The sequence below is a fragment of the Hibiscus syriacus genome, unplaced genomic scaffold (assembly GCF_006381635.1).
Source record: "Hibiscus syriacus cultivar Baekdansim isolate YM2019G1 unplaced genomic scaffold, ASM638163v2 tig00116951_pilon, whole genome shotgun sequence".
Taxonomy (NCBI): Eukaryota; Viridiplantae; Streptophyta; class Magnoliopsida; order Malvales; family Malvaceae; genus Hibiscus; species Hibiscus syriacus.
In genome coordinates this window covers 5,797,624-5,822,614 of record NW_024063482.1, presented here as the reverse complement: position 1 = coordinate 5,822,614, position 24,991 = coordinate 5,797,624, and the positions used below count along the sequence as shown (strand labels likewise).

The following is a 24,991-nucleotide window of genomic DNA, read 5'->3' as shown; positions in this document are numbered from 1 at the left end:
TTATCGAGTATTCTTACATTTTCTTACAAAATGCATGTTTCTTTGGATTTTATATATATATATTAAAAAGGCTTACATTGTTATCTTTTTAATGAGTTTAAAATACAATCGGTTATTATAGAGTTAAAAAAGACAGAAATCAATTATAATGGGAAATTTTATCAAGAGTAAAATTTTAGAGTAAATTGGATAATATTTTAGGTTGAAACCAAAAATATTATATTCTTCATAATAAATCATGTAAATTGTATAACTATTCTGGTTGCAACCTAAAATATTACTGTAAATACATTATGTAACTGAATTTTTTATGCAACTTTTTGGGTTTACAAAGAACATTTTAAGTTAAATCCGCTGCAATGTATCATTCTTAGTTATAAGTAAAATTATTATCAATTGTATAACATTTTAAGTTAAACCCGCCGTAAATTAACCTTTAGTTAGAACGCCACATATCAGAACTACCACTTTTAACAAGTTATTTACGTAAAACATTACTATTAGTTTCATGTTATTCGTAAATTGTGATTTATTTTTTATATTTTAATTTGAGCAATTTTATTCTTTATATTTTTAAATTTTGGAATTTCAATTCTATTTATAAATTACTAATGGTTTAAATATTATGATCGGATATTTTTCCATATTGATTGGTGATTAGGTGACAATGGAAGGCGAATGTTTCCATAAATCATGCTTCATACGCTGCTTTAAATGGAGTCTTTTACTGCAACCACCATTTCGCTCAACTCTTCAGGGAGAAAGGAAGCTACTCCCATGTCCTCGAGGCCACTCAAAAGAAAGCCGACTCCACGCCATCCACCAGCATTTTGGATGTACAAGGAAAGAAATCTGTTTTTTGATGTAACCTGACAAATGGTTTTATGGCCTGTCTTTCTGGTTGGGTGGGAGGATAGAAGTGTTTGCAATTATTTGAACTGGTCGTCGTTAAAGTATTTGTACTTTTTTCGCTAGAAGGGGAAAGTATTAGTATCCTGCACCTGGTACATTTATCCATGTTGAGGCATGCACCGAAGAAGTGTGCCTAGGTACATCTGATTGGTCATGCACTTGGTGCGCCTATGCATCCTTTCTTTATAAGTTGATAGGTGTAAAAAATGCTCACCTGTTTGAAGTTCTTAATTCCTTTACTTTCTACATCTCTTAGTTAACTGCACCTTTAACTCTAAAAATTGGGGACAATATCAAGCTCTTCATTCTCAATATTTTGAGCAATGAACATGCAATTATCAGGAAAATGGCCTGCAAATGATTTTTTTTGGCATGCTTTGTAGGATACACTGGATCACGATTTGATTTTTTTATTAGAATCATAAGTTGTAATCTTATTCTATATGCACAAGACACATGTATATGTACCGTCTTTAGTGCAATATAATAGTTCTGGTGCTTAGTGTGCGCCATGTTCTCTTGACAATAGTTTACTGTTTTTTCTCCAAGTTCCTAGTTCTTGCATTAGTTTGTCTGCATTAATTTTTTTTTTGAAATTTTGGCTTAAGGTATTTAAATGTAATTCTTAATACTCATTTGTGTTTGCAAGTTAATGATATATACCAAACCCATTATTCTATATTCTCTTTGGAAAATTTAACTGATATAATATGTGAAGTTGGTTTTGGCTGTCTTTATTTATTTTTGTGCATACTAATTTCATTAGATGCCAGAGTCTCAATGTCTATTTTTCTGCAATGATTGAGCGCTTTTATCTTTAGCATTCATATTACTGCACTGATTTTTTTTTGTTCTTTTTATTTTCGTATTATATTATTTCTTCTCATATTTCTTTTATATAGTTTGTCTTCAACACGAGTTAAGAAGTGTGTCATTAGGATAATAATTCTTAGAGGTTTATGTAAAAGGAAAGCTATTTGATTTTCCCCCCTTGTCTTGGAGTGTATTTGACTTAAATTTGTCAGTTGCACAATTCGATGTTATGTGTTTTGGTTTCTTTGAGGCAGATAAACTTTTGTCTCCTGAGTTTCAACCTTCTGTGGAACAGCTGATCCGGTTCCTTTCAGAAAATCACCAAATTTTGATGTTTTCAGCCACATTTCTGGCTACTGTTAAGGACTTCAAAGACAGATATCTACAAAAACCCTATATCATTAATCTAATGGATGAACTTATCTAATCTTCTCTCTGTTCCTTTTGTTGATATGATACGTGAAGTTTTTTATCTACAGCTGCAAATAAACCAATCAATCATTTTCTGCAACTCGGTTAATCGAGTGGAGTAGTTGGCCAAGAAAATTATAGAGCTTGGTTATTCTTGCTTTTATATCCATGCAAAGATGCTTCAGGACCATCGTAACAGGGTATTTCATGATTTCGGCAATGGAGCTTGCAGGAACCTTGTCTGTACTGGTATGTCATGCTGTGGGTTTATCGTATGTGCTAATCTTCCTGGATAATTTGATTATTTAACTAGTAATTTACATGTTTTACAGCTTATATAGTTTGTTGGACTTCCTTTTGCTGTATTTCTTGTAGGCATTTGTTTTCTTTTCATCTTCTTTTGTTTTGTGCTGCTGGAATGTATAACATACTACCCGAACCCCCAACTGCTTGTCTTTTTCAGTTCTACTCCACACTTTGAGCTTAGATGTTTCTCTTTTGCAAAATCCTTAATTAAGACATTGATTGAAGTATGTGGATATTGGAACTTGAATGATTGCCAACTTATGGTGGTACATTTTGAGTAATATAGAAGCTTTGGTTTTGATTTTTTGTTCTGTCAGCATTCTTCTAATTTTAGTTTCACTTGTATTAATTCCCTAGTGCTGAAAATGGTTTTGCTCTAATAAGCATTCCGTAACACTCACTATATGAAGAATAATTTTCATAATGATGCAAGTATACTTGTGGCAGATCTTTTCACAAGGGGTATAGATATTCAAGCGGTGAATGTTGTTATTAACTTCGACTTCCCAAAGAACTCAGAAACCTACCTTCACTTAGTATGCTGGTTAAGATATTCTATCTTTTAAAGTTGCAGCATATATCTTTCTTTTTGGTAATCCTCATGGACATCCGATTAAATGAGCAGGTTGGTCGATCAGGAAAGTTTGGGCATCTCGGACTAGCAGTAAATTTGATCACTTACGAGGACCGCTTTAAATTGTATGTTATCATATATTTAGCAGTTTTGAATTTTTTTTTGATAGAATAGGGATACCTCATTAAAAACCCCCCTTCGTACTCAACGAAATATGAAAGTTTCGTCGAGCAATGGAAGGAGGAAAAGAGTGTCTCATAAATTTTATTGAACCATTGAGAATTACAACTTAGATTACACCAGAAACATACAACCAGAAAAACCAAACAAAACAAACCCCCCCCCCCCCTTAACCATCATAATAACAACCCCTCTCATCTAATGCCTTCTTTAACCAACTTATCCGCCTCCCAATTGGCCCCTCTAAGAATATGTCTGATCATCACAGCTTTATTCCTAATAAACTCTAAAATCCCATTCAACAACAAACACAGCTGATTGGGACAACCCCCAAATTCTTAATCCAATTAACCACAACAAGGCTTTGAAATTTTTTAGTACCGTATACATTGAAGTTATAATGATTCATTGATTATATGGCTTTTTCAAACAGGTATAGGATTGAGCAAGAACTTGGGACTGAAATTAAGCAAATTCCTCCACATATCGATCAGGCTATCTACTGCCGGTGATTTATTTGGGATGTTTCCTTAGCCTACAGTTGTAACAATGGTGAGCAACAGTTTTAGATTACATGCATGAAGTAATTTCTTTGTTCTCTTTTTCCATATTTGGAATGTTCTACTATTTATTCTCTGCTAATATGTCGAGATTATTGATTTTGTACTCTCATTCGGATGTTTCCTAGGGTTAATGAAGCTGGTCTTTCAAGGTCTCGGTCCTTACGCATGGTGGGCACGCATTCTAAAACTCAAGTGATCCAGACTTTTTCTGGTGACGATTATGCATTAAAGGGATATAACCCTTTTATGCTTCTATTAGGTTCTCAAATTTCATAGTCCTGAAACTTTAACCAGGGTTGTAGGAGAGAAGTTTAGTTGGCATGGTATCACATTGTCTACTTCGATGCTAGTTCGTGCCGGGAATTCTCGGTTGTTGCATTTGCTATCATCTTTATCACTATAAATAAAAGCATCTGAATTCTAAAAGAAACTGCCTTCTTTTGTACTTTCTTTTATTGATTGCAATACATGTCTGTTGTCATAAATATTATTAGGTTTGCAAGAAGGAATTGGTGTATGTTTAACAATTAATGAGTATTCACACCTATCCCTGTCATACACTCGCCTGACATCCAAGGGCCGTCTTCCTATCATACAAACATGGTGGCAGCTGATAAGATCGTAATCACTTATGTTGAAGATATCCCTCAACCACAACGCTTCAATTTGAGATCACGGGCAGCAAGTTCTTCACTTCTAGTCTTTTAACCAAACCATTCAATGCCACAAGTGACTCTCCACCATTTGCTTCATCCCAATATGGCAACACTTCAATTACTATCTTTTGCAACACTTTTTTTGCTCAATAGCTTCTCTAACAAGCCCTTCGAGATTGGCAAAGCTGCCCCTCATATCCAAAAAACACTGCACAACCCCTGACGTTTCCAGTACTCCAGAATTGGAGTCAAATTTATCTGTTCCAACACCACTCCCTTGAGTCCTTTTTGAGCCAAATCTCTTCCTGCTGTTATCTCTTTGTCGGAAAATGCTAGTCTTTGAGACTTCTTTAGAGAGAGGATGAAGTTGATCGGGATCACTTGCTATTACAATCTGAAGAGGTTGATTGGCAACTGGCTCCCGTGTCATCGAACTTGAAAGCTTCTCAGTTAAAGATCCAGAAATTATTATCACGTCATATTCTTGCAACAACTTTGAGTAGTATCCACCAGCCTCGATGACTCCTTCCCCGAGCTGGTCTAAAAGGTGACTATTGACTGAGAGGTAATATCTGGATATCAAGCAGATGCCTTCGGTTAGAATTCTATAGCACAACCCAGAACAAAAGGAAATAAAAGGTCCTATTCGGGTTTATAATAGGGTGGAGATTTACCTAAGAGTCATGAAAGGCTTTCCGGTTAACATTTGATGGATATAAGCTTCATTGAGCCCCTTGCATAATTCTTCTTCAACACCCACAGTCACATCGATTCCTGCATCCGTCAATCTGTCCACCCCTTTTGAAGCTACAAACGGGTTAGGATCCACCATACCGACCACCACCCTTTTCACTTTTCAAAGCAAAAACCTGCAAACATAGTCTTGATCAATGAACATGCAATTATCAGGAAAATGGCCTGCAAATGAAAAAATTTTTTTTTGCATGATTTGTAGGATACACTGGACCACGATTTGATTTTTTTTATTAGAATCATAAGTTGTAATCTTATTCTATATGCACAAGACGCATGTATATGTACTGTCTTTAGTGCAATATAATAGTTCTGGTGCTTAGTGTGCTCCTGTTCTCTTGGCAATAGTTTACTGTTTTTTCTACATTCACTCTAATATACATCCCTAACAAAGAAGAAAGACAAATTCCAAACGGAAAACATAAAACTCAGACTATATAATCCCAATACAACATTTAACAAGGTCTTCCTCACACTATAATCCCAAACTTTACCAAGTGGTTTTGCTCTAACTTCATCTATCCTAGGATTCCTGATTGGCAGTTCCATCATTGCTCTCAAAAACTGTTAGTCGGACTCGGGTGACTATCGGATCCGATATGCATCCAACATGGATATGATCTATATTTTTTAAGCTTTTTCATCTATTAGGAGTTCCTTTTAGGGTTACACATCGGATACAGGCATCAAACACAGATATAATTCGAATAAAACGAAGAATCACAGCAATCTAGTTCAAAAATCATACAATTTACAAGTGAATATATATATATATATATATATAGAAACATTAAAAAATGGTTACCTCGGCATGAGGTTGGCCAGCTTTAGGATGAAACCCTTGACCAACGAACTTGCCATCTTTCACAATAACACATCCCACCATAGGATTAGGACTTGAGAACCCAATTGCCGTTCTTGCCAGCTCCACACACCTCCTCATGTAAAATCCATCGTCTTCCACCACTTCACATCGAACCCTAGCCAAACCACCGCATTTTCTCGATCTGAATTGAAATCTGGATCCCCTTTTCGATGAATTAAAAGAAGAAGGCGGGAAATGTAGATTTCCCACAAGTTTGGGTAGCTGGTGTCTAGTAGAAAAGGAAGTGAAACCGTGGGGAGAAGCTGAAATGCTGGCAGGAGGTTGAGTGCAGTTTGGGAAGGAGAGTAATTGAATTTGCATCATTTCCTCAAAATCTTAAGACGAACCCTCAATCTCCTACAAACCTCAATTCATAAAATCAAATCGTTGCAGTAATTATGGGGGAAAAAGGGGGGAAATAAAAGAACACACACATTACAAAGTGATTGATAAAAGAGAAGCAAATAATTAGGGAGAATCCCTGAGTTATTTAAGAAGTGTTCATCCCCGAGTTTGATGGAAAGTATAATTAATCGCTTATTTTTATTTACTAATAAAATTTTGAACGAATTTATTTTTATCCTATTTACTATTTTATTCATTAATTTTTAATTACAAATAATTAACTATAAAATTATTTTAAACGCAAAAATATATTATAATATAACAAGTTAACAACTTACTCACATAAGAATTTTCAAAATTTTGACGAGTGACATTTCAATTAAATTATTATAAATTGAGATTAGATATCATCAGATTTATAATCCGATCGGTAAGTTCAAATTTTATAAAATTTTATATGAATAATTTTAAAAAGTTTATATATATTTTTTTAAAAATGGAAATTTACTTTTTAGAAATTTTCATTATAATTTTTTGGGTAAACTACAAAAGTGATCTCTGAAATTAAAAAAAAATTATTTTGATCATTAAGCATTTAAAGTTAAAAAATACAGTCATTTCTAGTTCGATTGCGGGTAAACTTCCACCCAATTTGTTAACGTGACACGTTAAAATCAAATTATTAAGCTCCTCTGATAAGCTGTAACTGCACCGGACTACTTGCACCTACTGCCGTTGTTCTACGAATAAAATTACCGGAACCATCACAAACTGCCTCACAACCAGCCCCCTTATTAAGCAAGAGGTCAGAGCTCATGATCTTGCCTCTAGGTGCCAATATGCAGACAAGAAAGCTGCCAGTCTGCCAGACCAGAAAACATTTCACATAAACAAAATCCTGCAATCTACAATGGTCTCGGCCTTGATGTCTCCCCCATCTTCTTCCTTAGATGAGAGCCCTTTTGAAAGTGAGGGAATGTATCTGGAGACTCAAGAGTTGTTACTCGAATCTCCAACCCGAATTATTTGAGTAAATCGTCCATTTAATATCTACAGAATGTTTTTCTTACATCTGAGAAGCATAGCAGGAAATAAAGGTGTCCATTATGTAGCTATAAGGTCAGTGGAGCCAGTACTTGCACAAATACTGGCTGGGAGAATCTAAGGGCTGGTTCAACACAAAAGGTTATGGATGACATCAAAATCAACACACTAAAAAGGCAAAATCAACAGTTCAATCCCCCTATTAGCATTAAGAAAAGATCAAAACAACATTGAATCCATCAGTACAAGATTTAGCATCCTTTTGTTCTTATTTTTTCACTAAAATTAAATGAAATGCAGATTCATTTGTCTTTGGATTTCTCTTCTTCCTTCATTTTCTTCTCCCACCTGCGTTTCTTATAAGCAAGCAGCATCTCAGGCATCTTCAGCATCAAATTAGCAGTATTCTCCCTTTTCTCGGCTGCAATTCTGTCACATTTATGACCTTTCATCTTGGTTCTCATCTCTTTCCTCTCCGGATCGTACGGCCAATCTTGCCCCGCCAAGAGCATTTCCTTTCGGAGCCTGGCTCGACGCCTCGCGCTGATCCCCAGAGGCTTCCACGCTCCGAGCTCCCAATAACCCCACACTCCCTTTGATAACTCCACCTTGTACTTAGCCAACTTTTCACGCCATGGGTATTGGTATTCCCCTACTGCCTTCGCCACTGATTGCGCTGCTTTGCCAGCCATTTGAAATATTTCCTTCTAGAAAATGGGTGGATGATTAAAAGACCTCGAGGAAAATTCAGGTTTATTCTGCAACTGCAAGGAAAGAATCGGTTAATATAATAGCTCCAAAATCAATATCAAATTGATAGAATAAGTATACGTAAAGGGCTAAACTCGTTGAAGTATTTCTGCAACTGCAAGAGAAGAATCGGTTAATTTAAAGTTCCGAATCAATATCGAATTGACAGAATACGAAAGCGCTAAGGTATAAACTCATTGAAGTATTCAGCAACTACTCTCTCTCAAGGGACTCCCAAAAACCACAGGCACCACCACCACAGCAAGCGAGTAGCTATCGGATATTCATATAAAGTTTTCAGATAGCATAATTCTTGAGAATTTCTGAATTGGTTAAACATACATTAAATTGTTGGATAGATGCTCAACCTAAGCAGAAAAAAATTCAAACTTTCATCGAATATAACAACAATGAAAACAATCCGAAGACAAATTAACAACTACCAAACACTTTGTAAAAGCATATGAACCTATAGAACAATAGCCAAATAAGAGAGAACCCCGTCCATTTCTTAGTTTAATCCATACAAATTGGCTAAACCCATAAATAATAACAGCTTATAAGTGCACGAAGTGTATAAAACCCAAATCTAAGGAAGATTAATGAAACGCAGGATGTAGTGGATGAAGAAGAAGCGTGAAAGGGGAATGGAAAAGCTTACCAGAGACAGTCGATCCTTATAAGTCAAACGTCGTGGGTGATTTCACTTTCGAGGTTTTATTGCAATGGGCTTTAAGAGATCTGATTGATGAGAGAAGGGAAAAAGAAGTTTGGGAGAGAATATGGCAACGAAAAAGCGAAGCTTTGGGATGGAAATGATGATTTTGGCTGAGCTTGTGGTAGGTAAAAATGTTATACAGTCCTTGTATTATACCATATTTTCATTTTGACCCCTTTACTAAAGAAGAGTAATTGGACACATGGCGAACTACAATTGGATGGGAAAGCAACGCCGAATTTGGCATTTGTGTCGTTGTATACAACAGATGAGTGACGGGCTCAAAAACGAATTTGCCTGTAGATTATCTCGAAGAAAGCGCGAGAGAAAAGAAGAATGGGAGATTTATACGCTTTGGACTTTGATGGAGTTCTCTGCGATAGCTGTGGTCCTGTTGAGAAAGTTCCATCTCTGCCGTCAAGGTCAGCTCAGTGTTCTACTCTCATCGCTAATGCTTTTATGATCTAATTCCTCGCCATTTTTTTTGTATTTTGAAAATTACTTTCTACAGGCTGCTAAACTGAGGTGGCCGGATTTGTTTGACGGTGTGGATTCCGTTATGGAAGATTGGATTGTTAATCAGATGCATATTGTAAGCTCTTGATCTGTTTGTCCACTTTAATTTGTTGAGTAATTTGATTGTGCTAGATTATTCTCGAAGAACTTTTAATTTGAACTCGAAATTAACATGGGAATATCAATAAAATCAAAATGCAACGTTGAGAATGATTAGAGGTGTAAACAAGATATATGTGCTTGCAAGCTGCTCAAGTTAGTTTGAGAAAAATTAAATTCAGCTCGGTCATCGTCTAGTCAAGCGAACTGAATTCAAGTAGTGTAATATTTTGACGCGAGCAGCTTGCGAGCTTAATCAAGATTTTATATTTTGAAGTAGTACCGAAATTTTCAATATGAACTTGAGCATAAATAATCAAGTTTGAATTCAAGCATGAGAATCGAATTCATTTTTACTAGGTGAATGAGCTTGATTGAGGCTAATTTAGCAAGCACAAGCGGTTCGATTTTTATCTCAAATATAACTCGAGCTTTAAAAGAACACCTCGATTGAGCTCGAACCGAGCTTCGTGCCTTGATTTTAAGGTTAAGCTTGAGCTCAAGCTTCTTACGGCTTCAACTCAACTTAGTTACACCCTAAGTATGATCGTCCCAATACATGAAGAAACTTGAACAAAGTTGAGCAATATGACCTTCTGCTACACTCAGCTTCTGGATCCAACTAACACACGTTGCTTATTGCTTATATGTTAGAAGGTGCTAGTCACTTTCTTATCAAATCATTCAATTTCTTTGAAATTTTATGGGTTTGCATCATCCTTATATGAAGCATTGTATGTGCAATTCCGAACAGAAATTAAATGGCCTTTATTCCACATGCTATGCTGCATATGTATACTGCACATCTCAGGAAAAGGGGAAAAACATCGGTATCAAATTTAAGAGAAGTTATCCTTTTACACTTCACCTTAGTGGCCCCACAATTTCTGAAGTGTCTCTAAATTGAAAAGAGATAAGCTGCACAATATTGTAACTTAAAAGGAACTGCTATTCATTTTTGGGGCGGTAGTTTATGTTTCAGCTAAATTTCCGAATTTTTGAAAGACTGCTATGTTGAAACTAATGTTTATAATGTGGCAGGTGCGACCTGTGGTCGAAACTGGGGATATGAGAATCTGCTACTTGTGAGGCATGCTGGAGAGTAGATTACCTTCTATTCGGAAATCTTCGGTGGGTGTATAGATAATGCCCATGACTCGCCTTGAAGCTATCTTTTCGACATAGAGTATCTAAGATTCACTATCATCCATTTATTTATACTTAATTAGATTTCTTTCTAGCCTGAACCTGAAGTCTTTGTTTAGATTTGCAAGGTTGCAGAGGGACTAACTGTTGAAGATATTTTAGAGAACTGGTCAAAAATAAAGCCTGCAATCATGGAACAATGGGATGAAAACAGGGATGCTTTAATTGATCTTTTTGGAAAGGTTAGGGATGGATAATGATTTGGCTACTTGGATTGGTGCAAATAGGTATATTTTAATCAAAGCTTGTTAAGGTAGAGTTAGACCAGAGATGCAATGGTTTCTATTCTAGGCATGATCAATGAACCTGAAGTGTTTTGTGTGAATTTACTTATCAAAATTGTCAATAAATCAATTTATAAATGGCATAATGTCAAAATTAGTCCCCAACGTTTACTAAAATGATTATTTTAGCCCATATTCTTTTTTTGGAGCATTTTGGCCCCCAACGTTTCATTTTGGAGCATTTTGGCCCCAACGTTTCATTTTGGAGCAAAAAGATCCCTCTGTGGATGGAAACTGTTAGTTAACAAACAGTTAATGTTCCAAAATAAGGATATTTTTACCCTAAAATGAAACGTTGGGGGGTAAAAAATACTTCAGGAAAAAGAATAAGGGTCAAAGTGATTATTCAATCAGATGTTTAAGATTTTTTGCCCTAAAATGAAAGTTAGGAGAAAAAATATTCTAATAAAAGAATAAGAACTACACTAACCGTTAATAAGCATTGGGTACTCAAATGTAAAGCAAAAGAGACGGTAACTAGTAACAGCAGACTCTAGATCCGTTATGTTACCTGCTTTAAGACTGATAATTTTTTAGTTGCATTTTTTGCGTCAAGCATTGAGTATAAGATATTAATGCAAGATGCTTATGCTGCAGGTTTTATCCAGGTGTTCCCGATGTCCTTAAATTCGCAAGCTCAGCTATATATATAGTCACAACAAAACAGGTGCTGTGAGTTTCTCTCGCTTTGTTTGTCTCTCACCCGCACGCACACGAACGCGTTCGTGTGCACACGAAAACAAGAGAAAAATCTTGCTATCAATATGGAGTGGCAAACATTATGGATACATGCGTAGTTAGATCCAATCTCCAAGTAATACATAGTGTGAATTTTTTATGGTTGACCTTAAACTTCTTCTGGTTCTCCCTTTACTTACTCTACAAGTCAATTCTTCCTTCACCGTTTAATAAATTTCTTTGGTGGTTCATCATCTTTGACTCTTCTTTATGTTTCAGCACAACTTCAGAGCCGGTTTGCGGATGCGACGAGAACTTGCTGGAGTAACTATCCCAGCTGGAAGGATATATGGCTTGGGAACCGGGTTAGTGTTTATCTGACTAGTAATTGGAGATAGAGGTGTTCGGTCGATCGATTCGGTTAACTAACCGAATCGAATTATCCAAAAATCATTAATCGATTTTTTTCTCTTTAACCATTAATCGAACTGATTTTTTCGAAAATTTTTAATTGAATCGAACAAAATACGGTCAACCAATTAACTGAAATTTATTATAATTTTTCTATTTTGAAGTAACATTAACCATTTTATTAAAAAATGGTTTGTATTAGGAGTGTTCAAATTTCGGTTTTAATCGGCTTAACTGACTGAATCAATTTTTTTGTTGACTTAGTCATATGAATAATATTTAATATTTTTGGTTAATCGGTTAGTTAACCAATTTCGAATCGAATTAACAAATAATTGAAGCTTGATAAAATTATTAACCGTTAATCGACTGAGTCTAAAATTAACTAATCGATTAAACAAAAATACTTCAATTCAATCTATTAATTTAATTAAAACCGAAATTTAAACACTCCTAATTGGAGAATTTATCGGTTCGGACTCTGGTTACAATACTAATGATATTCTAATATTTTATCAGGCCCAAGGCTAAAGTACTGAAGCAACTTAAGCTGAGACCAGAACACCAGGGAATGAGATTACAGTATGTTCGTTGCATATCATTGGCATATTTTACTATTGTTTTTTGGGTTAAAGTATACCGGAGGTCGTACTCAAATCATCGTTTTAATCACTAAACTTTCGAAAATTACAAAATAATAATTAAATTTATCGAATTGTTATAAAATAGTCATCAAATTTTATTAAAATTTTACAAAATAATCATTAATTTTATCAAACTTCTACAAAGTACTCAAACGATCGTTTTAAACTAAAATATCGACTCTATAGAATCATATTAGAATATATCGAATTTGTGTCAAATATCCGTCCCTATATATAACGGAATCATATATTCAACGGAAATTACCATATAGTTCAGATAGAAAACATATTTTCGGATAAATATTGTGTGTGTATATATTATATTGATAATAAAGAAATGGAATGATGTGAATAGGGGACTGGGGATATAACACCCCAAAAGAGAGGGAAAAAGCAACTAACATTTCTGTAACCCCCACAGACCGATGCGGGTAGCCCGATCCGATTCGGGAAGTCACATTAGGGCCACCGGAGTTACCTACCGTAAAAATAGCGGAAATTTTAAAACTTTTTATCAGAACATGTAAACTTATAAAATCATTTATCACTATTTAAAAATAAAACAGATTTCCAAACTCGTATATAAATCAAAATACAATTACATGCTCCCTAATCACAAGTACCATACTCTGCAACCACGCCGGAAGAACTCCCTTACTGAAGTCGATAGATGCACTGGTACAATTGTTTTAACCTAAAAAGGTGAGTAATAGAGTGAGCTTTGGAAAGCTCAGTAATACAGAACTACCAGATGATGCTACATGACATATAGATAAATGGAAAGCCATATAATTTCCTTATTGAATCATACGTATACCAGCTTGCAGAATAATTTGGGGTTCCCTTAGAAGTTCATCGAGTAGAAGCCATGAATCTCAGTTCATAAGAAACCTTTCAAAGTATGACATTTTCAGGAGATCGAATAGGATGTCTAGTGTGTTCCAACAGTATAATAAAATCATAATAGGTACAAATCATAGTCCAGTAAATCACACAATTTCGTAAAAGAGTTTAACTTTTGAAAATCATAGTTTAAACCCTTTTCTGGTACACCATCAGTAGTTCCCAAAATTATTTTCCATATAGCTTACTTTATGCACATAGGAAAAAGAAAGCCGACTTAAGGATAGGCTATGAAGCTTGTATCCTTAAGCCCAAGTCAATAAGTCCATATAGCTTACCCTAAGCACACAACAAAGGAAAGCCGACCTAATGAAACATCTTGGGGCCCTCAAGAGTCACATTAGGCCCATTTAGCTTGATCAGAGCTATTCCATCGTAATTCAATTCCAAAATTCAATTGCACCGTGACATAAATTCCATAAATCCAAAAACATGGTAATCATATACCATTTCAAAACAAAAATTAGATAGCAGCCATATTCCATAAATTGTCACATTAAATTGGTGCATCCATAAAACAATAACCAATGAATTCGGTGTACCACATATTAAAACCAATAAAACAGTTCAGTAATAAGTAGGGAACACACTAGAGAATCCAAGTATTTCCAGAGGCCATTGTAGTTATCATTTTGGATAACATGAAACTTATGAAATTTGATCGAATTCCTGGAACAAGGTCCTATTGAGGAGAATCGATTACTAACCGATCTAGCCAGACATTTAATGTTGATACATTAGAATCCCACTATATTTTCGTGTGCTTTAGGAAAACGTTCAGGAACCTTTATACATAATAATTCTAAATTCAGATTTACTGCGAGTGATTCCATTACCCAAACAATCAGGGGTATTCAGGAATATACTTTAAATTCATGGGATTTCAGCCCAATTGAACCAAATGAGATATTCAGAATCTTTTTCATCTGCGTTACTTGTTTTTTTTTCAAACATGACCGAAGTGATTTTAGATGAAATATAGAATCGAAGATTCAAGTCATTTACAATCTACGACTATCGATCATATTATCAAACAACTCGAGTTACACAACTCTCAAACTGATGCATGTCAACAAGTCAATTCATTATCCTTCCAGTGTATTCACTCTTTAATACCATAGTGTAGATCCATAGATCATCCCCATAATCATCACTGAATAAATCTTCCAACGGCCTTTATTTCATTTCCACATTTCAACAATATCAGGAAATACTGACGTACTTGATCCATGGCTCATAACCCATAATGACAATTCATCATGTAAGTTCAACAGTGTTTCCAAACTCATCAAATCACCTATTTAATCCTTAGTCATTGATGTTACTTAGTTCGCTTGGTAAGCAAGTCTATCCCGATTACTTTAAAGTTTTCCAGAATAATTCAGACGTTTCTGAATTTCAAATACACGTTGTACTTCATTTCATTTCAATTTATTCATATAATAAAGTCATTCTGGTATCCGTGGTTGATTTGACTAACGACTACCCACTTATTAGTACTGTATGCGCTCTAGAGTTGAGCTGCGCCAAGTACTTCCAGAATTATCATCGATCCAAATTTGAGAAGATGAACAAACATTCAAATGATACTTATATCATTCAGGTAATGATATAGTACTAACGTTGGTCAATCACTTAAGTTGCGTTCCACAACTTTTACTGGTAGCACAACATCCATGTTTATTTGGATTTCTTAATTAATCCAAGACATTTACTTATTCTAGGTCATAAGGGCATTTTGGTCATTTTGGTGCTTAACATTTTTTTCTATTCATTTCAAAGCTTGAGTATATCCATTCATTCCTGAGCTTGGTGACATTCTTGAGTCATTTTCATTCCAGGGGTAATTTGGTCATTTTATAATTCTAGAATATTTCAATCATTTCCTTCCATCCGGTCTTATTATTTAATTCAATCTTATCATTTACTTCAGTCCTTTCGAACAATTTTGTCAGTAGAATACCTCCGATAAATTACTCTTCAAGTATTTACTCCTTATTCGAATATTTTCGGGTCAAGTGTCTTCTCAGATTTTACAAACGGAATATTATAAATTTTTCTGTACAAAGACAAGATCTTAACAATTAAATTCGTACTTAATCGGATTAAGTACAAATCCTCAAAGTACTCTCTCATTCAGGGTCAATTCAGACTATTTTATCTCTCAAGGGCATTTTCGTAATTTCTTAACCAGATAATTTCAATATTAGCACTTAACGAAAATAATTATAATTTAGAGATCCTATGATCAATTGCTTTCCCGAACATTCTTTGATTTTGAAATGATTCATTCACAAACTCTCATAGGATTAAAACCGGTTATCCATAATTTCCAAATAAAACTAATATTTCTTATGCACATCAGTAGTTATATCGGATCAATATGTCTTTTCAGAGTTATTAACCAACTTCTAGGGCAATTCTTATCATTTTCCAACATAAGGGTAATTTCGTAATTTTACCATATCGGAGTATTCTCATAATTTTTCATCCAAGTATCTTTAACATTTAACCCTTGATGATATAAAATATAAGTTACAAATCCAGAGTTGATTTCTTTATCACCAATCACAAACTTGTAATGTAATTCTAACAATTATCAATCTCTTATCTTAGACATTCGATCCGTATTCAACTCCACAAAAGTGACCAACATTATCTTATTCATGCATTTACCAATATCAACATGTTCCATAAAGCATAAAGAGATAGTAAAGTATTACCTCGATTTTCGTGCAATACCGATCGACCATAAAATTCCATTCGAATGCCTTTGATCTTTAATTCAACTTCAAATAATTCCTCATATACATATCAACATAAATTATATTAGAAACAGAGCTTAATTGCGATAAACGGATCAAATCATGTGATAAATCAGTGAAAGACGGCTTACCGGGTTCGAATTTGGCGAAACGGACTTCGGATTCGGATTCAGGACGTCGAAAGCATAAAATGTGACTTTCGGAAATTTGGAATTTTCGGTCAAAATCAAAGTTAACGGGTTTGACCGGCAATTTCGAGGCCTTCGAGTTCGAATATTGAAAAACGGACAGCGGAATCGGATTTGAAACGTCGAAAAATGTCAAGATAGGTATATTCGGTCGAAGTCAAATGTCGTTTAATGCCCGGTCAAAGCCAGTCAAAGTTTTGGTCAACAGTGGTCAACGACGGTCAACGGGTCAATGGTCAACGGGTCGAGTCAACGGGTCGGGTCGAGCCAACGGGTCAGGTAAACGGGTCGGGTCGGGTCGGGTTGTGACCGGTCAAACCGGTCAACTATGCACCAAAACCGGTCAAATCGGTCATTTTTTTCTTCCCCACGCGCAGTGGCGGCGCGTGAACAGTGCTAAAATCCCGGAAAAATTTCTAAAAATTATTTTGAGCGATTTCGAGATACTTACAAAGCTCGATTCACAATTTTGAACGGCGGAGAGCTCGATTTCAACAAATCGAAAACTTTGACCACTTCACCTCCTCAGGCGCCGCCGTCGACAGAGACCAAGGATGATACCGGCAAACTCGGAACGATGCAACGAACACGATGGTGCAGGAGGTGTCGTAAACAGATGACCCGATCGTCGTGAATCGATGAAAAACCAACTAAAACCGAGTTATTACCGACGATACTTCCGACTTAAATTCACGACGAACGGCGATGATTCACGACGAAAGGTTTGAGGGGTTTTGTTCCTCGATTGACAATGAACACGATGGTGGTTTCGGCTCGTCGTTTGGAGGTCAGACAGCGAGTAGATCGGAGTTGGAAGTTGGGTTGTTGGAGAAGGGAAATCTGGAAAATATGAAACATGCGCACGGGGAGGAGCTTATAATTCATCATATATAAGAAATGGTTAAATCATGGGTTTAGCCACTGAATTTCCTGCACTTTATAAAACGGTATGCCAACTTTAAAACTTTACAATTTAATCCCCAATGTTTCTTTCAAAATATCAATTAAATCCGCCACTTTATAATTTTTTAATTTTAGCCCTAAATTGGGGTGTTACAATTCTCCACTCCTTAAAAGAATTTCATCCTCGAAATTCATTCATGTCACATAATTGTAGAAATGAAACTTTCATCAACTCTTCCATATCTTCGAGTAGCTTTTTATAGAAATACGGATTCTCCACTAATCCTTAACCAGTTGAGTATACATTCTTATCAGAACTCTTCCTCATTTCAATAAAAGAATCTGAACGAAAATTTTCTCGAGTAATCAATCTCTTCGGAATTCTCCCTCAGTCCAAGTAAGTAATCAAAACAACTTTATCCTTGTGAAATCAATTCAGCCTTGGTTACGTGAATAGGCTCGTAGAGCAGCAACACATCTCAATTTTATTTCTGGAGTCGAGTCAGAATTTCTCAGATGAATAACTCTCACATGGCTAAGGTACTTTACTACGTTAAGACAGATGTTACTGGTATTCCTTTTTGTACAAGTATAGCCTTAACGGATAGAAACTTTGGTTTATTCGTTACAGATAGGGACTCAGCCCTGGAGTTCCGGCTCAGAGAGGTATGATTGCAGTCTAGGGGCATGTACTGATCAGACATATTTTGACATTCGACCGGCCGGTCTATCTTGAAAATTTTTGACTTAAACCATAACTCTGGTACCACTAAATGTAACCCGCACAGACCGATGCGGGTAGCCTGATCCGATTCGGGAAGTCACATTAGGGCCACCGGAGCGACCCACCGTAAAAATAGCGGAAATTTTAAAACTTTTTATCAGAACATGTAAACTTATAAAATCATTTATCACTATTTAAAAATAAAACAGATTTCCAAACTCGTATATAAATCAAAATACAATTACATTCCCCCTAATCACAAGTATCATACTCTGCAACCACGCCGGAAGAACTCCCTTACTGAAGTCGATAGATGCACTGGTACAATTGTTTTAACCTGAAAAGGTGAGTAATAGAGTGAGCTTTGGAAAGCTCAGTAATACAGAACTACCAGATGATGCTACATGACATATAGATAAATGGAAAGCCATATAATTTCCTTATTGAATCATACGTATACCAGCTTGCAGAATAATTTGGGCTTCCCTTAGAAGTTCATCGAGTAGAAGCTATGAATCTCAGTTCATAAGAAACCTTTCAAAGTATGACATTTTCAGGAGATCGAACAAGATGTCTAGTGTGTTCCAACAGTATAATAAAATCATAATAGGTACAAATCATAGTCCAGTAAATCTCACAATTTCGTAAAAGAGTTTAACTTTTGAAAATCATAGTTTAAACCCTTTTCTGGTACACCATCAGTAGTTCCCAAAATTATTTTCCATATAGCTTACTTTATGCACATAGCAAAAAGAAAGCCGGCTTAAGGATAGGCTATGAAGCTTGTATCCTTAAGCCCAAGTCAATAAGTCCATATAGCTTACCCTAAGCACACAGCAAAGGAAAACCGACCTAATGAAACATCTTGGGGCCCTCAAGAGTCACATTAGGCCCATTTAGCTTGATCAGAGCTATTCCATCGTAATTCAATTCCAAAATTCAATTGCACCGTGGCATAAATTCCATAAATCCAAAAACATGGTAATCATATACCATTTCAAAACAAAAATTAGATAGCAGTCATATTCCATAAATTGGTGCATCCATAAAACAATAACCAATGAATTCGGTGTACCACATATTAAAACCAATAAAACAGTTCAGTAATAAGTAGGGAACACACTAGAGAATCCAAGTATTTCCAGAGGCCATTGTAGTTATCATTTTGGATAACATGAAACTTATGAAATTTGATCGAATTCCTGGAACAAGGTCCTATTGAGGAGAATCGATTACTAACCGATCTAGCCAGACATTTAATGTTGATACATTAGAATCCCACTATATTTTCGTGTGATTTAGGAAAATGTTCAGGAACCTTTATACATAATAATTCTAAATTTAGATTTACTGCGAGTGATTCCATTACCCAAACAATCAGGGGTATTCAGGAATATACTTTAAATTCATAGGATTTCAGCCCAATTGAACCAAATGAGATATTTAGAATCTTTTTCATCTGCGTTACTTGTTTTTTTTTTCAAACATGACCGAAGTGATTTTAGATGAAATATAGAATCGAAGATTCAAGTCATTTACAATCTACGACTATCGATCATATTATCAAACAACTCGAGTTACACAACTCTCAAACTGATGCATGTCAACAAGTCAATTCATTATCCTTCCAGTGTATTCACTCTTTAATACCATAGTGTAGATCCATAGATCATCCCCATAATCATCACTGAATAAATCTTCCAACGGTCTTTATTTCATTTCCACGTTTCAACAATATCAGGAAATACTGACGTACTTGATCCATGGCTCATAACCCATAATGACAATTCATCATGTAAGTTCAACAGTGTTTCCAAACTCATCAAATCACCTATTTAATCCTTAGTCATTGATGTTACTTAGTTCGTTTGGTAAGCAAGTCTATCCCGATTACTTTAAAGTTTTCCAGAATAATTCAGACGTTTCTGAATTTCAAATACACGTTGTACTTCATTTCATTTCAATTTATTCATATAATAAAGTCATTCTGGTATCCGTGGTTGATTTGACTAACGACTACCCACTTATTAGTACTGTATGCGCTCTAGAGTTGAGCTGCGCCAAGTACTTCCAGAATTATCATCGATCCAAATTTGAGAAGATGAACAAACATTCAAGTGATACTTATATCATTCAGGTAATGATATAGTACTAATGTTGGTTAATCACTTAAGTTGCGTTCCACAACTTTTACTGGAAGCACAACATCTATGTTTATTTGGATTTCTTAATTAATCCAAGACATTTACTTATTCTAGGTCATAAGGGCATTTTGGTCATTTTGGTGCTTAACATTTTTTTCTATTCATTTCAAAGCTTGAGTATATCCATTCATTCCTGAGCTTGGTGACATTCTTGAGTCATTTCCATTCTAGGGGTAATTTGGTCATTTTTAATTCTAGATTATTTCAATCATTTCCTTCCATCCGATCTTATTATTTAATTCAATCTTATCATTTACTTCAGTCCTTTCGAACAATTCTGTCAGCAGAATACCTCCGATAAATTACTCTTCAAGTATTTACTCCTTATTCGAATATTTTCGGGTCAAGTGTCTTCTCAGATTTTACAAACGGAATATTATAAATTTTTCTGTACAAAGACAGGATCTTAACAATTAAATTCGTACTTAATCAAATAAAGTATAAATCCTCAAAGTACTCTCTCATTCAGGGTCAATTCAGACTATTTTATCTCTCAAGGGCATTTTCGTAATTTCTTAACCAGATAATTTCAATATTAGCACTTAACTAAAATAATTATAATTTAGAGATCCTATGATCAATTGCTTTCCCGAACATTCTTTGATTTTGAAATGATTCATTCACAAACTCTCATAGGATTAAAACCGGTTATCCATAATTTCCAAATAAAACTAATATTTCTTATGCACATCAGTAGTTATATCGGATCAATATGTCTTTTCAGAGTTATTAACCAACTTCCAGGGCAATTCTTATCATTTTCTAACATAAGGGTAATTTTGTAATTTTACCATATCGGAGTATTCTCATAATTTTTCATCCAAGTATCTTTAACATTTAACCCTTGATGATATAAAATATAAGTTACAAATCCAGAGCTGATTTCTTTATCACCAATCACAAACTTGTAATGTAATTCTAACAATTATCAATCTCTTATCTTAGTCATTCGATCCGTATTCAACTCCCCAAAAGTGACCAACATTATCTTATTCATGCATTTACCAATATCAACATGTTCCATAAAGCATAAAGAGGTAGTAAAGTATTACCTCGATTTCCGTGCAATACCGATCGACCATAAAAATTCCATTCGAATGCCTTTGATCTTCAATTCAACTTCAAATAATTCCTCATATACATATCAACATAAATTATATCAGAAATGGAGCTTAATTACGATAAACGGATCAAATTAGGTGATAAATCAGTGAAAGATGGCTTACCGGGTTCGAATTTGGCGAAACGGACTTCGGATTCGGATTCAGGACGTCGAAAGCATTAAATGTGACTTTTCAAAAATTTGGAATTTTTGGTCAAAATCAAAGTCAACGGGTTTGACCGGTAATTTCGAGGCCTTCGGGTTCGAATTTTGAAAAACGGACAGCTGAATCGGATTTGGAACGTCGAAAAATGTCAGGGTAGGTATACTCGGTCGAAGTCAAAGGTCGTTTAATGCCCGGTCAAAGCCAGTCAAAGTTTTGGTCAACAGTGGTCAACGACGGTCAACGGGTCAACGGGTCAGGTCGGGCCAACGGGTCAGGTAAACGGGTTGGGTCGGGTCAACGGGTCGGGTCGGGTTGTGATTGGTCAAACCGGTCAACTATGCACCAAAACCGGTCAAACCGGTCATTTTTTTTCTTCCCCACGCGTAGTGGCGGCACGTTGGGGTGCGTGAACAGTGCTAAAATCCTGGAAAATTTTCTAAAAATTATTTTGAGCGATTTCGAGATACTTACAAAGCTCGGTTCACAATTTTGAACGGCGGAGAGCTCGATTTCAACAAATCGGAAACTTTGACCGCTTCACCTCCTCACGCGCCGCCGTCGACAGAGACCAAGGATGACACCGGTAAACTCGGAACGATGCAACGAACACGATGGTGCGGGAGGTGTCGTAAACAGATGACCCGATCGTCGTGAATCGATGAGAAACCAATTAAAACCGAGTTATTACCGACGATACTTCCGACTAAAATTCACGACGAACGGCGATGATTCACGACGAAAGGTTTGAGGGGTTTTGTTCCTCGATTGACAACGAACACGATGGTGGTTTCGGCTCGTCATTTGGAGGTCGGACGGCGAGTAGATCGGAGTTGGAAGTTGGGTTGTTGGAGAAGGGAAATCTGGAAAATATGAAACATGCGCACGGGGAGGAGCTTATAATTCATCATATATAAGAAATGGTTAAATCATGGGTTTAGCCACTGAATTTCCTGCATTTTATAAAATGGTCTGCCAACTTTAAAACTTTACAATTTAATCCCCAATGTTTCTTTCAAAATATCAATTAAATCCGCCACTTTATAATTTCTTAATTTTAGCCCCTAAATTGGGGTGTTACAATTTTCGGGATTCAGCTACTCCACCTCTCCGACTTTAGTAAGAAGCTCAAATTGCCTTTGCCTTTGCCTTTAACTTCACCTTCACCATTATTTTTAAGGGTAAAGTACATAAATGGTCCCTCGACTATAAAATATTACTTTATTGAGCCTCTCGACTATTAAAAGTTACAAAATGATCTTCGACTATAGGGAATTGCTTTGTTGGTCACCCGACTATTCATTATGTTTCAAACTCATCCTTTTTATTTAAAAATTTAACAGTCATCTGAGTTGGATGTTAACATACTGACGGATTTATGATAGTCGTTTGAGATTATGAAATCAAATTTTATCATATCTCAGTTAGCAGGTTAACGTCCAGTTCAGACTGTCATCAATTTTTTAACGGAAAAAGACGAGTTTGAAACATAATGTATAGTCAGGTGACCATTTTGTAACTTTTAATAGTCAAGAAACTCAACAAAACAACTCACTATAGTTGAAGGATCATTCTGTAATTTTTAATAATCAAGAGACTCAATAAAGTTGTATCATATAATTGATGTACCATTTGTATATTTTATCCTATTTTTAATACATTCAAATTCATTTGTTATGAATCACGTTACTCCATAAAGAAACAATTCTTATGCAACTTAGAAACCTATTTATAAACCATACTACTAAATTATAGTTGCGATTGCAGTATCACGATAATAAACATTATGATACGATCGTTATATTATGATGCAATCGTAATTTAGTATTATGATATAATATCATAAACTTGTTAAAACAATGGTGCCCTACAAAGCGGGCACGTATTGTGATAATGGTCCATCCAACGCTCCAAACATGCCCTATGGAAAACGTGTTTACAGTTCTTCAACCACCCGACCTCTTCCCTTCCTCCGAACTCGATCAAGCAAACAGCACAATTCTCTGGCGGGTCCCCTCCGACAACAAGCTCCTCGAACTTCTTAACGGGAAGGCTCTTCATCCGGATCAATGGAGCGGGTTCGGATGTTGTTTGGATCCGGTTATCAGGCCAAATCATGTCCGGTTGGAGGAGGGAATCGGAGAGTCCGAGGCGGATGAGAATGAGATCGAGTATCGAAAGCGCGTGAAGGATGGGTTCTGGTAAGACAAATTTTGAGTAAGCAGTGGGAATCCCCATGAAGAAGAAGAGAAACGAAAGAAGTTTTTGCTTTTGGTTGTGTAGGAAAACGGCGTGGGAAATGCGAAGGATTGTGTGATATTTATGCATGGGTTTAATTGGTGGGTCAGGTAAGGTTGTGGCTACGGATGATGAAGTTGGGAGCAACTCACAACGGAAGTCTGCGATTCCCAAACTTCTTAAAATGGACATATTTTAGGCTAAATTATGCTTTTCATCACTCAACTTTGATTATGTTCTTGTTTTGGTCATTAAACTTTAAAAACATTAATTTGACCATTTAATTTTTTTAATTGCTTTGTTTATGATTATTGACATGTTAAATCAATATTCCATCAAGCAACCTCAATACTAAAAGGAAATATTATTCTTTCTAGAAATCTCAGGTTCTAGCAGTTGCCTCTATAGGGTGTGCGTGAGTTGTCAATGACTAAGAAAGATTTTAAACAAATATTACATATAATCATCATAAAATATTAAAAAAAGACGTTAAATAGAAAATAATAAGGTGATGTGGCCTATTAACTTTCCATTATTTTTCAATGCCTTCTTAGATAACTTAAAATATCGATTTTTACCATTATTAATTTAACTTTTTTTAAAATCTTTATAAAACTCATGAGATTTTAACTCAACAGTAAAAAATGACTTTGATCAATACTCTAAACCATTAGTTTAAATTTTTTATTTCTTCAATCAATCTTCTCCTTTCCGTACGAAAATAATTAATAGTTTTTGTTTATTTTTATAACACATTCTTTGTCTACTCTTATAACGTGCTTCATTTTTACTTATGATTATCTTATTTAAATTATTATATACACATTATTTTGGACCTTTATATTGATTATCTTATATTTATAGTTGCTCGCAATCACCCTGTATGTATCATATTTGAATTGCGGTAAAGTTAGTTTGTCAACATATCATCATTGTTATATATATTTTTATGTCAGTGTCGATTGCGTTTATCCTCCACTCTCGAAAATGGTTTTTGTTTGTATCTATTATTTGTATGAATTAATGAATTATCTATTATTATTATTTTATTTTTTTAACAAATTTTAAATCTA

General features: G+C 35.3%; 3 protein-coding genes and 2 pseudogenes across 3 annotated transcripts; 2 read left to right on the top strand and 3 right to left on the bottom strand.

Annotated features, from left to right (window-relative positions):
- Positions 1 to 2,190: 2,190 nt before the first annotated feature.
- On the top strand, positions 2,191 to 3,930 carry LOC120188610 (DEAD-box ATP-dependent RNA helicase 8-like). Its single transcript, XM_039192008.1, has 5 exons — positions 2,191 to 2,385; positions 2,890 to 2,978; positions 3,068 to 3,141; positions 3,630 to 3,720; positions 3,876 to 3,930. The coding sequence occupies exons 1-4, from the start codon at positions 2,313 to 2,315 to the stop codon at positions 3,706 to 3,708; spliced, it is 315 nt and encodes a 104-aa protein (XP_039047939.1). The 5' UTR covers positions 2,191 to 2,312; the 3' UTR covers positions 3,709 to 3,720; positions 3,876 to 3,930.
- Positions 3,931 to 4,231: 301 nt separating this feature from the next.
- LOC120188543 lies at positions 4,232 to 6,357 on the bottom strand (annotated as a pseudogene).
- Positions 6,358 to 7,597: 1,240 nt separating this feature from the next.
- Positions 7,598 to 8,961, bottom strand: LOC120188639. The gene is made up of 2 exons (XM_039192050.1): positions 8,834 to 8,961; positions 7,598 to 8,186 (listed from the first exon to the last, which is right to left on the bottom strand). Exon 2 carries the CDS (start codon positions 8,112 to 8,114, stop codon positions 7,725 to 7,727), a length of 390 nt encoding a protein of 129 aa, XP_039047981.1. The 5' UTR covers positions 8,115 to 8,186; positions 8,834 to 8,961; the 3' UTR covers positions 7,598 to 7,724.
- A 248-nt stretch (positions 8,962 to 9,209) lies between these two features.
- Positions 9,210 to 12,710, top strand: LOC120188712 (annotated as a pseudogene).
- A 10,699-nt stretch (positions 12,711 to 23,409) lies between these two features.
- On the bottom strand, positions 23,410 to 23,998 carry LOC120188815 (probable E3 ubiquitin-protein ligase XERICO). The gene has a single exon (XM_039192208.1). It carries the CDS (start codon positions 23,916 to 23,918, stop codon positions 23,532 to 23,534), a length of 387 nt encoding a protein of 128 aa, XP_039048139.1. The 5' UTR covers positions 23,919 to 23,998; the 3' UTR covers positions 23,410 to 23,531.
- Between the last annotated feature and the right edge of the window lie 993 nt (positions 23,999 to 24,991).

Excerpts from the sequence above, each read along its gene's own strand:
- LOC120188610 (XM_039192008.1), top strand. The coding sequence starts at position 2,313 with ATGCTTCAGGACCATCGTAACAGGGTATTTCATGATTTCGGCAATGGA. Across the intron at positions 2,386-2,889 it reads CAGGAACCTTGTCTGTACTG|ATCTTTTCACAAGGGGTATA; the intron begins GTATGTCATGCT and ends TACTTGTGGCAG. Across the intron at positions 3,142-3,629 it reads TACGAGGACCGCTTTAAATT|GTATAGGATTGAGCAAGAAC; the intron begins GTATGTTATCAT and ends TTTTTCAAACAG.
- LOC120188639 (XM_039192050.1), bottom strand. The coding sequence starts at position 8,114 with ATGGCTGGCAAAGCAGCGCAATCAGTGGCGAAGGCAGTAGGGGAATAC.
- LOC120188815 (XM_039192208.1), bottom strand. The coding sequence starts at position 23,918 with ATGGGGATTCCCACTGCTTACTCAAAATTTGTCTTACCAGAACCCATC.